At 49.7% G+C, this 16,055-nt stretch overlaps 7 protein-coding genes across 7 annotated transcripts in view; 3 read left to right on the top strand and 4 right to left on the bottom strand.

Annotated features, from left to right (window-relative positions):
• Window positions 1-955, bottom strand: part of SNOG_05835 (hypothetical protein) — a gene marked incomplete at both ends in the record, with an annotated part of 2,051 nt that extends 1,096 nt beyond the window's left edge. The window contains 2 exons of the mRNA XM_001796178.1: window positions 52-150; window positions 238-955. Of these exons, the coding sequence (XP_001796230.1) occupies window positions 52-150; window positions 238-955 (817 nt within the window). The remainder of the gene's footprint in view (window positions 1-51; window positions 151-237) is intronic.
• Window positions 956-2,031: 1,076 nt separating this feature from the next.
• On the bottom strand, window positions 2,032-4,123 carry SNOG_05834 (hypothetical protein; the record flags this gene model as incomplete). Its single annotated transcript, XM_001796177.1, has 2 exons — window positions 2,032-2,511; window positions 2,558-4,123. The coding sequence occupies 2 exons, from the start codon at window positions 4,121-4,123 to the stop codon at window positions 2,032-2,034; spliced, it is 2,046 nt and encodes a 681-aa protein (XP_001796229.1).
• A 1,009-nt stretch (window positions 4,124-5,132) lies between these two features.
• On the top strand, window positions 5,133-5,414 carry SNOG_05833 (hypothetical protein; the record flags this gene model as incomplete). Its single annotated transcript, XM_001796176.1, has 2 exons — window positions 5,133-5,188; window positions 5,273-5,414. 2 exons carry the CDS (start codon window positions 5,133-5,135, stop codon window positions 5,412-5,414), a joined length of 198 nt encoding a protein of 65 aa, XP_001796228.1.
• Window positions 5,349-6,989, bottom strand: SNOG_05832 (hypothetical protein; the record flags this gene model as incomplete). Its single annotated transcript, XM_001796175.1, has 7 exons — window positions 6,863-6,989; window positions 6,398-6,808; window positions 6,222-6,351; window positions 6,025-6,167; window positions 5,875-5,980; window positions 5,779-5,826; window positions 5,349-5,731 (listed from the first exon to the last, which is right to left on the bottom strand). Exons 1-7 carry the CDS (start codon window positions 6,959-6,961, stop codon window positions 5,349-5,351), a joined length of 1,320 nt encoding a protein of 439 aa, XP_001796227.1. The 5' UTR covers window positions 6,962-6,989.
• Window positions 6,990-9,346: 2,357 nt separating this feature from the next.
• Window positions 9,347-11,931, top strand: SNOG_05831 (hypothetical protein; the record flags this gene model as incomplete). The annotated part of the gene is made up of 12 exons (XM_001796174.1): window positions 9,347-9,551; window positions 9,735-9,816; window positions 9,875-9,944; window positions 10,030-10,172; window positions 10,222-10,316; window positions 10,370-10,379; window positions 10,586-10,618; window positions 10,728-10,918; window positions 11,002-11,129; window positions 11,187-11,306; window positions 11,380-11,556; window positions 11,663-11,931. 10 exons carry the CDS (start codon window positions 9,347-9,349, stop codon window positions 11,298-11,300), a joined length of 1,071 nt encoding a protein of 356 aa, XP_001796226.1. The 3' UTR covers window positions 11,301-11,306; window positions 11,380-11,556; window positions 11,663-11,931.
• A 1,929-nt stretch (window positions 11,932-13,860) lies between these two features.
• SNOG_05829 (hypothetical protein) lies at window positions 13,861-14,445 on the top strand (the record flags this gene model as incomplete). Its single annotated transcript, XM_001796173.1, has 1 exon — window positions 13,861-14,445. One exon carries the CDS (start codon window positions 13,861-13,863, stop codon window positions 14,443-14,445), a length of 585 nt encoding a protein of 194 aa, XP_001796225.1.
• A 424-nt stretch (window positions 14,446-14,869) lies between these two features.
• On the bottom strand, window positions 14,870-15,340 carry SNOG_05828 (hypothetical protein; the record flags this gene model as incomplete). The annotated part of the gene is made up of 1 exon (XM_001796172.1): window positions 14,870-15,340. The coding sequence occupies one exon, from the start codon at window positions 15,338-15,340 to the stop codon at window positions 14,870-14,872; it is 471 nt and encodes a 156-aa protein (XP_001796224.1).
• Window positions 15,341-16,055: the final 715 nt, after the last annotated feature.

Below are 16,055 nucleotides of genomic sequence, written 5' to 3'. Positions count from 1 at the left end.
CAGCTCTTCATCAATTCTTTGACGGTGCTCAGTAAGCTCAGGCCCATTTACTTCTTCCCTCTGCTAGTTTTTCGTTCTCTTTTGAGATGGTCTCCTCGCTACAATTCGGGATGTAGTACAATGTTGGTAGGAAAGGCTGGCGACGGTCATCTAGAGCTAAAGCATGGAAGGCATGCTTGATGTCTAAATATGATCAGTCCAAAACTCCGTACGAAAGTTTTGAGTCAGGTAACTCACATGGACTCCACTTGACATTAAGCCACTCAAAGCCCTGCCGACTTGATGCATGGCTGTGGACGTAGGAGTCTGCGTATCCAAGACTTCCCACGGTATCGAAAACACCGACAAGCTCAATCGATCGAGAGTTTTCATACTCCTCGGCGTACGTACCCATGTCGTACCAAGGAATCTTGACATCGCACGTCTCTTTCTGGCTTTCAGGTACGAACGGAGCTTTTCCGTGCTTCCACTCGAAGTATTCTTTGGTCTTTCGAAAGGTGTATTTGCTCGTGTTCTTCTGATAAGCGGCAAATAGAGATGCAAAGTACTGCATGGAGTCGGGCTTCATGACACCAAGGTCGGTAATCATGCCAGCAATTGCTCGAGCTGTAAATGCGCCCCTGCTGAAGCCGAAACAATAAATCTTGTCTCCTGGCGAATAGTTGTTAACCACAAAGTTGTAGGCTTCGAGCACGTTGACCACCAGACCATCCCCAGTAGCTCCCTGGCGTTTAGATTCGAGTGATGACAAGCTGCCGGATCCCACACCGGAGTCGTAGTAAACAATCTGCTGCCAGACCTTGCCATCTTCTTTGTCCTGACCGGCTTTCGCAATGGTCCTCGCAATGCGTGTAATGTTGGATGGCAGGTTGTGCTTCCCGCTCACAGAGGATTGCCAGGTACCATCGCAGCACAAAATGATCTTCTTAGGAGCTGCTTCGACCATTTCTGCCATGGTTGCTGTCGATATTGGTGATGCAGAGATTGTGTAGTACAGGAACGAAAGTCTGAATGATCGAAACAATGGCGAGCAGCCATCTTAAATAATGATGATAATGGTGTCCAGGGTGCGCTGGTTGGGCTAGGTTGGCGCAGAGGCCTTCAGCTGAATCTCATGCGGGCCCATATTGGGGTGAAAACCCTCAGCTGGACCTCATACGGCATGGCAGCTTTCAACTGAACCTCATGCGTTGTAAAGGATTTTGGCTTAACCGCACACAGCTCAGAGGCTTTCAGCTGAACCGCATGCAGGCACGTCGACATGATAACCCTCAGCTGAACCCCATGCGGGTAGTCCCTAGCGTGGCGCCACACATGTCTTGGTGTTCTGGCCCGCCGTGGATTTCCTTCGGCAAGAGCGATAGAACCGTTCGCAACGCAAATGTCTGTGGTTTTGCAGCAAGCTGCCAATCGCGCGAGTCGACATGTATGAGCCATGCTGAAAGTTAAAAGTTGCCGAGGCTCTTCTAAGCTAGCTCCATGCGTGTGCTGAAGTGTTCGACCCGTCCAGAACTCGTGTTTTGTGTTTCTTTTTGACTGAGTGGTTAAGCTCAGCCACGTAAATTCGAGACTTTTCTAGGTCGACCTTAGTCGCTCTGAGGTAGGGTATGTACCATTAAGCCACGAAACGGATCGCCCGTCCTTTCGCTAAGGCTTGCGTGTATCGGATAATCTTTGCGTTATCATTGCAAGCAGTGCTGAAAAAATGATGGTCATATGATATTGCATATACCGAGGGATTGAGACTGGATGCTGGGTCGCATAATCGTGAAGTCCCGTTTCAATGGGCTAACGACGCGCAGGACCCGCCCGACGGCAAAACAGGTCAATGCTGTTTGGACCCTTTTGGAAATTGTACATGATATGTGTTACATACGAAATATTCACAAACAGCCCTAGGCCAATGGATAACATGCAATGCTTCTCGTCTGCGAACATATCATAGGACATGGAGTGAAATTTGTCTCGCATCTTGAATGCATGTACCCACAATTCAGGTCAAGTTGTGTATATTCAAGCTTGTAGGAAGGCTTACAGCCTATCAGCGTTGTCACCTCTTAGATCTGCAGTCACGGAGCTATTACTGTCGTGTCGTAGGCTTCCATTCGATGTGTTGTTGTTCACGGAATCATCCTTCTTGCCTTCTGTCATGTCGAATTGTGAGCCAGTCTCCAAGCGATCGACGACTTCTCCTTCTGTGGTGTCGCGCAGAATCCCAGGTGCAAGTGGCTGTTTCCAGTCGTCCCTGCGCTCCGGTATGATGAAGATGTCAAGCCACTGGGGTATCACAAACCCGATCACACACCAGACAAGCAAGAAATGGGCGATTATGAAGCCCATGACGTGGAGTGGGTCGTAACGGAGCTGGTCGAAGCTAGGGTATGCGAGGCTGAGGATAATGGCTAGGATGGGACCAGAAAAGTATCGCAGCAAGGGCGCCCAAAAGAAAGGCAGTGTCCAGTTCTTCTCGCCCCCAATGACGGCATTCAGATCATGACGAAGTTGGTTGCCCTGCGAATATGTCAGCGCATCGTCGGCTACAACTTTAGAAGCTTACCGAATAGAAGGCGAGGTAGTATAGCTTCGAGGCGTAGCCGTAACCGCCAAATCGCCTGGCAGTGACTTTGACTGTAGGAGTCTTCGCAATCACAACGGCAGGGATTAAAACTATAATGAAGACACCGAAACCCACGCCCGCACCAGCCTCCACGCCGACGGTGTGACCGATGATGAGACTCAAAAGCTGAGCTCCAAAGAATCCGGCATTGTAGGTAATGTAGGCTTGTAAACCAACCTGATCGACGACGTCCTCGAAGCGATATACTGTGGTGGCACTGACGCATTCAGCCCAGACGACAAATACCAAACCAACGTTGTTGATCCATCGGTCGATGCCGTCCAGATAGTAATATCCAAATTGCGTGCAATTCGGGAGAGATAACAGGAAGACGACAAACACAAGCACAGTCGCTACCCATGTTCGTGTCCAACGTCTAGTCCGAGCGAACGCGGAATCCATGATCAATGTCATGAATGCGTCAAGCATGACGAAAGTTGAACTAACACCGACGACCGCAAGAGTGAGGAAGAAGAGAGCAGACCAAAAGTTTGAGCCCGGCATGTGGACAAAAGCCTCGGGGTAGGTCATGAAGCCTAAGCTATAACTTCCCATTGGATTCTCCGGATCGGGAGTCATACCCATGAAGCCCACAATGCCAAATGCGGCGAATGCAAGTGAGGCCTCGAGAAAAGCATTTGTAAAAACAAGGATAACAGCATCCTGAGCAGCGTTGGCGAATTGATGGTTGTATGAAGCATACGCTGTGTAAAAGCCAAAACCGACGCCTGTTGAGTAAAAGACCTGACCGACAGCATCCTGCCAGATACCGGTTCCGCTAAGAGCTTCAGATCTCCAGGTCGCAAAATACAGTCGGATCCCACGCCCGGCGTTTGGTAGCGAAGCGCCTCGTCCAATAAGTATTACAATGACGATGAGTGGCATGCCCATGGTGAAGTAAACTACGCGACCCGTCCAACCGGTGCCACGAAATATACAAAGCCATACGAGGAAGAACAGAAACGCGTTCCAACCAACGAGGCGACCGTCGAAGCTCGTCCCAGGGTAGTCCACCCAGGTTCCAGATGAATCAGGATCAATTGCACTAGTCACCTCATACATGAAGTAGCTCTCAGTGTTGCCGGCCCAGGGGAGCGGGCTAGTGAACGACTTTTGGAAGAAGACCATTCCCCAGGCGATGATAGGGATGAAATAAATGCTGACGACGAGACCGACGTAGTTTAGGGCAAACCCAGTTCCTCTCATTCGCCGACTGATCTTATTGAAAGCAGTGACGGTACCACCACGATAGGCATTGCCAGCGGCCAACTCGAGAGCTAGGGCAGGAACTGCAAGTAGGACCAGGGCCAGTAGGTACGGTATGAACCATTGCAACCCGTGGTTGTTGAAGACCGTAGATGGGTATCGCAGGAAGTTGCCCATTCCAATGACACCACTCAATGAAGCGAGTATGAATGCAGTACGAGAAGGCCATTGATCGCGGCCATCCGCAGCCTTTTGCGGAGGTGGTGCGATTTTATTTCCAATCCTTCTGAGTCTGTCCATGACGAGAACCTATGGTAGGATAGGATGCGGCTGCGTATGGGGGTGTGGTCAAGGGAAGGATGTTTCTAAAGAGCTGGAAAAGAGAGGGGAAAGAAACTACAGAAAAAGTGGAAATGTCCCAGAGTACAGGTAATGGTCAAGAACGACTGATTCGCGGCGCCTGGTTTCTTGTTATCGACTCCACTCTGCTACTCCTAGGCTCTGACCACATGTAGACTTTTAGTGTCTTAGCTACGTTCCTTATCTTTCTCTAGATGTTCAGCAATATGGCTGATCCATACGACGCCGGGTTAGCAGACCTTGTGTTTAGACTTGGTTCCAAGAAGAACATCTTTACATCCTCCGAGCTCCCGACCTCGTGGCCTCATCAATGTTATCTATAGATTGTTCGACTAAACATCCGTCGAGTTTTAGGGTAAAAGCTGGCGCGCCGTTGCATAGAAGTTATTCGGAAGCTTCATCCATATAGGATGTTGGGGTTATTGCAAACTATTGTACCGGTAAAGTTTCAACACCACTCACATGGCATTTCCGTTCATCGTAAATTAGGCAGGCTGTGATGACATCAGAAAAGTAACGAGCACTAGGCAACGGATGTCCATACCGACTGGGCGCATACACAAGAACAATCCGAATTAACCGAGCGTGGCGGAGATGGGTTGACACGCGGCTTTGCCCAGACTCCAGAAGTCTGGGCGGGAACGCCTCATACGTTCTCTTCCAGGGAAAGGATTTCGATCACCAAAATGTGTTTTGAGAGTGTATCATCGAGTCATATGCAGAGAAATTGTAACTCTCGTTCCTCAACACATACATGTTGATTCTCAGTCGTGCTATGGGTTCCAGGATCACTGATTTTACAACACGGCTGCCGTGGCCCTGGAACACTACAATCACGTTTGCTACCAGATCTTACGGAAGCGATTTGCGAGGAACAAAAAATCTCTATTCCATTTGCTCGCATACTTCTGCCACACAAATTGGCTATTCCGCGCTTCTAGATTCCATCATGACTTGTGATGTATCTGCTGAACCGCGCTCCTTCAGCTTCAGCAGCTCTTGGCAGTAAGGGCTGTGCATTCTAAGCCAAGTGCCATATCTGAGAAAGACAAACGGTATGATTGCCATGATTAGACTGAGAAAACCTAGAAGACTGCACGCCCATGGGATCCCGAGTGTCTCATACATCGGACCAGCAGACAATGGAAGCAGGACCGCAAAAATGCTACGACTGAACGCCGACGATGCCAAAGCCGATGCCGCAAAAAGGTCGTATGCGTCTGCAAGATAATTCAGCATGGATATGAAAACCAATTCGAGACCAATGCCGAATGGGACTCCGGCAAGCATGGGAACGATCCAGTGAATGTCTGATCGGGCTGTCCAACCCTGATAACATGTAAATTAGCTCAAGATCCCCGCGGTGTGGCTTTGGAAGTCTTACCAGCCAGAATAGCGATAACACATTTAATGGCCCGCTGATGCACGCCAAAGGAAGTCGACGATATTCTTCGCTCTTTGGCCACGAAGCATTGCGTTTCTTCGCTTGTTCGAGAAATATGTCGTACCAAATTGCTATGCCGCACCCTATCACGCCACCAACGCCGACTAAAATCTTAGTAAACAATTCAGCTAGTTTTCGGCACTTGACTGACCTGGAACCAAGGCTACACCAGCCAGCCCATCATTGAACTTGTATACGCCTAGAAGAAGTTAGTATGAAAATACAGCCAGTAAGTATGGGGACTTACCTTGGAACACAATGGGGTAAACTTGAAAAAAGATATAGAATATGCCAAATTGGAGAGCCAAGTACATGCAGGTGCAGATAACGATGGGTTCTTTGAACATCACCACCTAAATAGTTAGCTAAGCTTTACAGTAATTTAACCATCACATACCGGTCTTGCGAGCTTTACCGTCACAGTGTGCTTCCATCCATTATCCTCAAGTTCAATGGGCGCGTATATGGCACGAGAGCTATTGGGCGATGCCACTCTCATCCGTTTTGCACGCCGCAAAAGTATGACTGGAGGATACGTCTCTGAAGCACATGTCAGGTGTAGCTCATCAAGGGCAACAATGTCAAATATCTTACCTGGAAGAGCAAGAACAAGCGGCCAAGTTACACCAGCAATTATCAGCCCGACCCAAAACGACCATCTCCACGAGACTGGTGATACGAATCCCGAAATGATAGGTCCAATGATTGGGCCTATAGAGGTCAACTAAGTCCAGTTAGAATCTGTAAACTTTCCCTCATGATATACTTGCTCCTATCAGGGCTATTGCCTGACCTCTTCTCACAGGGTCATCATAGATGTCGGCAAAAATTCCGCCCACAACTGTTATTGGCGCTGATGCAAAGGCACCCGAGACGAAGCGAAAAATCAACAGAGCTGTCCATGTAGGTGCCAAAGCGCATGCCAGGGTGAAAACTGTAAAGCCGAAAAATGTCGAAAGCATCACGATTCTTCTGCCATGCATCTCGCTGAGTGGACTGAACAACGGCGGCCCAAAGACATATCCAATCAGAAAGACGGAGTTTGGCAATGCCAGTTGTTCGGTACTCGATACATTGAATTCTTTGGACAGATAGTGAGAAGCGCCACTTGGGAGAGAGGAACCAAGTGTGCTGTTAGATGCGAGTGCAAGCCCGATAATGAGGACGAGAATCTTTCTGCGCTGGTGAAAGTGAGAAGCTAAACGTAATTGTAGAACCACGACTTATCCACGTACAGTACTCCAATTTGCAGCGCGTTCAGGATCGCCCTGAGAAAAGGCAACCACTCTCACATCACCCATATCACCATCGATCGGTGGGTGGACAGAGGCCATTGTCGTGATGTGTCGCGATATTGTTGGGAGCCCGGCGAGTGAGCGTTGGGACTGCTTTCGCTTTGACAAACGCCAATGTGGCACGGTTGCTTGCGGGGGCCCCTTGTCCAAACCCGGGAGCCAGTCTTGGAGTAAAGCGGGGCCGCTGCCTGCATTCCTGGAGCAGTTGGCTAATCCCAGAAAAAGCTTTAGGTCCGCTTTATTCCACTGCTCTGGCCAATCATCAAATGCTTGGGTATGCATCTTAGCTTCGGTGCTGCCGTGTCGTCATACGGAGTAAGCTTCCCGTTCTTTTGCTGGATAAAGAGGACGTTGCATACTCTGGTCAATACGTCCTTGTCGTTCCACATGTTCTTTATTGCTGGCGAGATATTTTGGTCGAGGAGATTCTGGCTCAGGCACTGCGAGAACGTACAGGCGCCCTCCATCAAGTATGCCGGTGAGAGCAAACGTACACACCGAGTCAGGGATTTTTGCGCAGAGGTACTTGCTTGTTCTTCCACTCTTGGACCCAGTCAAGGTATAGGCAGGGAACTAAGCAGAGGACTGCAGCCATTTAGCGTGCAGAATTGCCAACGTCACGCTGCTCAGAGTCTCTAAGCGAGATGCTGGCTATTCTCTCATGCAAGGGAGATGAAACAAGGTTGCGTTTGTGTCACCTTCTGCAACTGTGCTATCGCTCATCTCTCCGCGCATAGTCTGGCATCGCGCATTTCACAGTAAATTGAACGATCGAAATGGTGCCAAGAAAGGAGACGAGAGTGCCAGCTGTAGTTTGGCCGAGGGGGTCAAAAGACAAAAAACAGGGCAGGCAAGCGTGAGTATGCAAGATCGTTAGCACAGCAACTGCAGACACATCTGCTGCGCCTCAACCGGTTACAGAGACTCAGTGGGGGAATCCTTCTACCTGATTGATGGGGCTGTTCGTATGCAAGGAATTGAGCACCCCTTAACCAAGCACGGCGACGCGGGGGCTTCCATATGGATTCTCGGCATCCTCTCGAGGCTCAGCACCATGCAGGGAGCACGTACGCCGCCATAGCTGGTACAGAAGCTCGTTATTCGCTAGGACCGAAGGCTCTGTGAGGCTCTGCAGCGGCCCAGTCACTTTGAGGCGGGTAGTGCCGTTCTCGCACTTGTGATCTACGAGAGAGCACCAAAACCAAAACCAACGTCATATCTTTCGAGCATGCGTAGACGGAGAGAAAGAGCAAGGACATCTGTAGATACGTGTGAATGTGTGTGTTGCATGCATGAATCTCTATGTGCAAGTCTAGGTGTGTGCAGCGCGTCCAACAGGCTGTGTTACGCCTAGTACAGCTTCATCAAGGCTACTTGCAGATGCTTTCTAATACGAATTACGGTAGTTGTTTGAGTCTCAAAACGGCACGAACCCGTCCACCCCGCTAATCCCTTCCTTGGCCAGGTGGGGCGGGTAAGCCGTAGTACTGCCAAGACTACATGCTACGACAGTAATTGCTCACTTGAATGAAAGTCTTCGCTGCTTGGCTGCTCGCCTGAACCTGAGAAAGTCTCAAGCTTGCCTTCTAACAAGATAACCAAGTGATCCATCCACCCGTAACTACCTACATAGGTACAGCTCCAAAACCATCACCACCACAGCTATTGGACCCACCCATCCACCACAGTTATGGGGTTCACCCATCCACCCTCTGTTCATTACAGTTCAACTGGGCATGTAAGCCGTAAGCTATGATAGGAAGTCACCGTACTTCGGCCTGCTGGACGCGCTGTATGTGTAGGCCAACATACGCAGACTATGTATGCATGCAAGCATTGATCGAGGATACGTATTTACCTCGGCACTGTAGCCAGTTCCCATAGCGCCTCCACGAAGGGATCCAAAATTTCCAACGACTTCAATTGTTTACTGGCTTTTTGTATGCCAGTATAAAGGATACAAGCCACTTGGCTTCAACTGCAGCCTCAAAAAGGCACACTCAAATCTTGAGAATACCCGGGCAGAAGCAGCAAGACGGTTTGCCCGCCGAGTGGTGAGACTTGCATTCGGGAGCCAAGTAACCAAGTACTAAGCCACCGTTCATGCATGAACTTTTTATGCATGCAAACGTGTAAAAGTGGGTGTGTTTGTCGTTATGTTTGCTGCAGTCAGCTCACCAATATATGCGTCAGGCTTCCGATGTGCAGATCAACCCTTCACATTCCAACGCGTCACATACCAGCATTCACATCCCAGTCCTTCCCACAGTTTTCACTCTGAGTCCGATCCTATATAAACCACTTCAACTATACACCCTTTACTCTAACTCAAATCCCTTTGTATCTCATCTTGCACTTCTTTCCCTCGGCCTTCGGCGTTCTCGAGAACGACAGCAGCGCATATACCGCCACACATTCCCAAAAATGTTGTTCGAGATAGCACCCATCCCCAACCTGCTTGTACTAGCAGTCCCCTTCGCCGTCATCGTCTTCTTGATCCAATTCATCCGGAAAGCAGCATTCCGCAGAAAAGGACCGAAAGTCCCGCCTGGTCCGCCTGGCAGTGATCATGCGAAGTACCTGCAAACTGATCGCTGGAATGTGTTCAAGGCGTGGAATGAGAAATATGGTCAGTCTACTAATCCTGTCACGGCTATGTAGAGAGCAGCGTGACTTGCTAACATTGGGTGGGGTATAGGTAATGTTGCGAGTTTTTACACGGGGTCGCAGTTGAATGTTTGTAAGTGACCTAGCCCTCGAGATCTGATCAACGATGAGCTTGAGAACGGGTGACTAATGTGATGGGTGGTAGTACTCGGGACTATGGAGGGAGCTATAGACCTCCTCGAAAAAGCTGGCGAGACCTTCTCCAGTCGTCCTGACTTCGTCATGGGGTAAGACAAAATACCTCCCCCATCCGATCCACCCCCGTCAAACTCTAAACAATGCCAGCGAATTCCTCTTCTCTCGACTCCGAGGATTTTCCATGGAATATGGCCAGAATTGGCGGAATTGGCGCACGGTTAGCTTTTTTGTTTCCTTTCCGAACGAATAACTCGAAAAGTCAAATCATTACAGGTGGCTAATGGATTGGTGTTTTGCGATAGATTCACAACTCGCATTTCAGCGCCAAGGCATCACCAGCGGCGAAGCCGATGCAGGAGAACGAGTCGGCATTACTGATCAAGGACCTCTTCGAGAACAAGGCGGAAGACGGGATTTTGGACCGCAAACACAAGATTCTGAGAAGGTGAGAATACTGAGGGAAGATTATCAGTGCGTACTAATGGTTGCTGTAGGCACATGGCGTCCACGATGTTCCAGATGGCGTATGGACGGAGGGTTACTTCTCTGGAGGATCCGCTAGTTACGGAGCATGATGAGGTTGAAGAGTGTAAGTATCTGGCTCCTCCGCTATGACAAGGACTTTGCTGATGGCTTGAACAGATATTGAAAGGTACGTCAGAAACCATGCTGCTGCAACCAGATGACCACTCCCAACTTATTCACACACCGCTCTAGTACAAAGTAAGGCACAACTACGAACTCAACATCCGAATATGGACTAAGCTATTCTCAGGGTCCCGGGCCGCTTCTTTCTCGAGAGTGTGAGTTTTTCTAGCAGTGATAGTCTTCGATCAAGAAATCAGAACTAACCACCAGAACCACCAGTGGCCTCAACTACTATGGCTCCCAGTAAGCAGCGCTTTTCCCTGTCCATGGCAGAATTTTCACTAAGTCTCCACCAGAAACCCCTGCAGTGGTTCAGCTGGGAACCTGAAAGACGCCGAGATACCAACACAAGACTCTACATGACCGTATTGAACGACGTCAAGAAGCGAATGCAAGAGGGCACGCAAGTACCATGCACAACCCAATGGGCTCTCGAACGACAAAGGGAATTAGGGTTTGATGACCTGGAACTGTCTTATGCGCTATCTTCTCCGTGGGCTGCAGGCATTGGAACCGTGACTACTGCAATCGAGATTGCTATGCGTATGTCAAGCCCCTGAACGGTGTTCTGATACATTTAATTTTCCATCTTCCTGAAAGCATGGATTGCTGACCGTGTCATGCAGTCGCCATCTTGCACTACCCAGAAGCCTACACGAAAGTCAATGAGGAAATGGAGAGAATGGTAGGATGCGACCGTATGCCTACTTTTGCAGACCAGAAAAACCTGCCTTATTTAGAGGCTTTCATCAAAGAAACTATGAGGTATATCTCTCCATCCAACGTGTCCGTAAAGTATGTTGGTCTGACGTGCATTTCAATGCAGATGGCGCCTCGTGACACCAACAGTCATTGCGCACTCTTCGATCCAGGATTATACGTACAAAGGCATGTTCATCCCGAAGGGCACGGCGATATATCCTAATGGCACGTGAGTACGCCCTGATCCCTAAATTACAATTTCATCTGTCCGTCCAGTGATTAACAAATATAAACTCTCCCAGCATGATGATGAGAGATCCAGCGGTATTCCCCGATGGTAATGCTTTCAAGCCGGAGAGATTCCTGAATGTCGCAGATCCAAGACTGCAGACGTACAAGTTCGGCGTGTTTGGGTTTGGGAGAAGAATTTGCCCGGGGATGTATGTTGCGCTGCAGTCACTTTACATTGCTTTGGCACGGTAAGTGGAGCATTTCTCCCTTCTCTCGATGCTTCCTCATCCGCTCATCAACTCTTCCGACTTTCCTTCATATAAACCCTAACTTCCTACTGACGTCGGCAAACAGCATGCTCTGGGCATTCGAAGTCCTTCCCGTCATCGAAAATGGCAAACCCTATATCCCCAACGCCGACGACTTCAGCTACGGTCTTGTTAGCTACCCTGCGGCGCTGAAATACAGACTTGTTGCGCGGAGCGAGAAGCACAGGGAGATTTCTATGAGGGAAGCAGAGCTGGCGGAAGAGAGGATGTCAGAGTTGCCGGGCTCGAATTGAGAGAAGGGAAGGAGATAGAGGAGGGAATAAATCGAGTAACTCCATCCAGCATCTGATTAAATGCGCGTTGAAGGGAGATGGGGAGAACATTGTTGAGGAATCTGTGCAAAGCGTGAATACACACTCCCTAATTGAATGTTGCGGTTGTCACACGCCCAATAATCTCAGCGATCAGTATTATAATCTGTTGCGACCATCGGTGAGCTTCAGCGATCGATGTGAGGCCCTCACTATCGCTATGCGATATCTTCGAGAGTCTCCGGTATCGGAAAGCGCGCAGATACTTATTAAGCCAGCGCTGGACAGGATCTGTCCACGCTCGAGTGCTAAGATCTACCCCGAGCAATCGATTCTTGTGCATTTTGTGGATATAGAGATCATCTCGCAAGCTATACCGCTGCTGGTTATCGAGGGGCGAGAAGGTCTTCATGTTCATGATGTTGTTGAAGCTGGTGGCAGTGGCAGGTGCCTCGCTTGTTTGTCGACGCGCAGTCAGCCTCCTTTCTCGAACATTTCCCATCTGCCCATCCTCACCCGTGCACAATCATGGCCTCAAGTGAACGACTTAGCTGCAGCAATTACCACCTTGCGTGGATCTGCCCCGTCGCCAGCGTCGAGCTCTTGCCCGCGGATCTGATGCTGGACGAAGAGCATCCTACCCCATCCTACAACACTCACTACGACGACAACACATGCATCTGCGGGTCCATCGGATTGGCAATGAGATGAGACGGCGCGCTCTGCATTGAGACAGAAGCTGCGGGGGTCGATACGTTCATCGTAAAATTAGGCGGGTCGTGATGACATCAGAAGGATACTGAGCACAAGGCAACGGATTGGCATGCCGACTGGGCGCACAAGAGCGTTCCGAATTAACCGAGAACACGGCAGATAGGTTGGCATGCGATTACAAGATCCTCGGCGCGAAAGGCCCATACTTTATCTTCACAGGGAGAGGGTTCAGTTGGCAAGCTGTGCCAAGCTTGCTTCTCGGACATTGTTGCCAACAATATATTACGTCTTTGAAGCCTTGTCTTTCACATACGACCACAGGGCGTTGAGTACAAGGCTTCCCGTCCGCTCAGCCATATTTAAGCAGCGCACCGGCGGATTAGTAGTCAGGTGGGTGACCACTGGCGAATCCCCGCTGTTGTATGTTTTTGTTTCTTGTTTTTGCCTTACTATGATAGTTAGCAATTTGCTAATAGCGAGGGATAATAAGTTTCTAGAGTACTTATGAAATAGTTGTTGTTTTTTACAATTGCCTAAAAATATATAGCTCTAGGCTCTAGCATGCTTAACCTGTACTGTGCTACATCGAAAGACTAACACTATTCACATCTCATTTTGTTCTTTCTAAACACACCGCCATGGCAGAATGGTGCATCAGCGACGAAACCACGTTGAGAGAGTTGGACGTCCTGGATCACAAGCGCTGTGCTGCGCTTCACAATAACATCCTTGAACTTGGTTGGACCTAGCGCGGTCTGGCACAGACACCCTCGATAAATGCACATGGTGGGAACGCTATGGCGGCGATGCATCTCTTGCAAGTACAAGCGAACGTCTCGATAGCTCCGTCGTGTCTTTCTTGAGAGTAGCTTGGCATGGATAATCAATAGAGCCGGCTATGAAGCTTCACCTTTTCTATCGGTATCTGGCGGGACTATGCTCACCGGAACAACTTAGGAGAATGCAATTCATGCTGAAGCCGAAGGCAATTCGAACAAGCGGCGATACGTCACGTTATAAACAGCAAATTATGCACTATTGGCGACTGGTCCCTTGGGATTAGTTTTTGATCAAGATAAGTTCACGGCAATGCAGCAGATAGTCATCCGTGATGTAGAAATCACCATAGATAGACGGTAGGTGTGGCTGCCTGTTGAGACAGTTCTTAATGTTCTCGTTAACATAATCGAACGAAGAGAAAGTCCTGGTTGTTGATAAGAAATACGGTAGGGAACAAGAGCGTACGGAGTCATAGATCATGCCTTCGTACAAAGAACAAGGCCTCGAAGACGCTCTCGAAGCTTCCAAACAACTGGTCGACGCGATCCACCAGAAAATGCCATTTCAACCACAGACCGCAGAACAAGGCCTGCTTGAACTCGTCACTGGTAGTCATCCAATAACCCTATCGGCGAACACCTTGACCTATCGCTTTCTTGCCCGCTGCTCCAGACCCGCCTGGATGTACATCGCCCCAGGCCTACGCATCGCCCCAACATCCGAACAAACATCGCCCAACACCCTCGTCCCACTCCTCATCTTCTCAAGCACCTCCCCTGGCCACCAAGAATACCGCCGCACCCCATGGGGCGAACATTTCCGCATCTCCCCCTTTTCCCGCGACTTCGACGGCATCATGACATACCCAGCCGGTCTCTACCTCACCGAAACCGACCCACACGGCGCCCACCCCTTCGAAGAGCTGTGTACACTCATTCTACCATTCATACTCGGTTCCAATGCATTTGCGCGGACTAGTGATGGCGCGCTGATTGGTGAGGATGTGCGCAGCAAAGGAGAAGACGCTGCTGCTGATATCGAGCCGAGTAGTTCGGAATTGTGACAGTTAGGGTTTAATTACTTTGTTGCGAGGCATGATGCGCAGCTGCGGTATGTGCTGTGGAAATGGGTGGATATAGTGCAGGAGGGGATATGGGAGGCTGATGAGCAGGTATTTATTGGGGATGTGGAGAAGTGGAGGGAGGCGGATACGGAATGGGTGGGTTATCAGTTGCCGATGGGTAGGTAAAATGTAACTGTCATTTACTTTTTGCTTGGACATACAGGACTTGTGTATTGTGAATTAATTTAGAAAAACTGGCGTATGACCTTCACGCGCCACACTGACAGCGGGATTCTTATCAGCGATCAAAACGAATTGTCACATTGGGTCATGCACATACTGACTAGATGCCGAGAATGCAATTCCTCAGCATCTTCAAACTACAATCATACTCACCCACTCCAACCTTCTACTCCTCTCACATCTACCAACCCACCTTCTCCTTCGCCTTCTCCCACCATCCCGTCTCCGCCCGCATACTCTTTCCATGCTCCCGCCAATATGCAGACCCCTTGGGTTGATGATGCCACTTCTCACGCATAACCTGAGGCATCCTGGCCTGCTCCTTGCGCAGTGCCTGCTTCTCCTTGAACTTCTGCCAATTACCCTTGATAGGCTGATGGGAAGGCAGGGGTGCGGCGAGGAACGGAATGTGATTGGGGTCGGACTTGAGTGTGGGCCAGGGGTTTTCAGTGGGAGTGGTAGGAACACTGGAGCGTGGTGCGCGGATCGAGGCGATGTGCGCGGCGGTGAAGAGCGGGGGTTCTGTTGTGGGGAGGAGGGTGCGTTGGCGAAGGTAGCGGTGGATGAGGATTGCCGTGGCAATTGCGATCGTGAGAAGTACTGTGGCAACAGGTAGTACAATGCTGAGGATGGTTGATCTGCTGGGAGACATGGTGAGTTGAATCGTTTGAGCAATACTTTATGGTGTAGATGTTGCGTGGGTCATGTATGTTTCACTTGTGTCCTCAATGTGCAAACGCTTGACTCTGATTTTTGGGAGGGAGGAACATTATGTTGCTGCCGTAAATAGTGGTGCATTGGAATTGTGCTGCGGAGGTTGTGAAGTGACAATGATTGAAATGCGCGCGACGTGTAGCGACAACGCAAGGTAGGAAAACGACAACAAAGAAATGAAGTAAACAGTGACTGAAGTCTGAAAAGTTGTTAGAAGCACGCAGATGGCGGTAAAGCAAAGAAATGCACGTGATATGGCCACACGCTATCTAAAGTGAGGCGAAGTTGTCAGGCGGCTCGATGAAGAGAACTGAGAAGGCGGTCAACACTGGGTGTTGAACTCCTCAATGTCCAACGCGCGGGTCGAAGTTTCGCTGCCAGTATCATCGAGCAGACTGTCAGCGCTAATCATTAGCTACGATGAGAAGGTGGCTGCGACGATCCGAAGCTCTTACGTCGATGGTGTGAAGTGGTGTGGTGATGATAGGGTGGGGTGACATCACGACTACCCATGTCATCCCAGCCCTCGCGGCTCGCATATCAATCCTATCAATCCTGCGTCTCGACCCTCGACCGCCTTCTTCCCACAAACATCGCCGACTACAAAAGTCGACGTGCATCTCATTTCCAGGTTTCCACACTTTTGCGCTCCA

This window comes from Parastagonospora nodorum, assembly GCF_000146915.1.
Source record: "Parastagonospora nodorum SN15 chromosome Unknown scaffold_8, whole genome shotgun sequence".
Taxonomy (NCBI): domain Eukaryota; kingdom Fungi; phylum Ascomycota; class Dothideomycetes; order Pleosporales; family Phaeosphaeriaceae; genus Parastagonospora; species Parastagonospora nodorum.
This window is presented reverse-complemented; position numbering and strand designations above follow the sequence as displayed.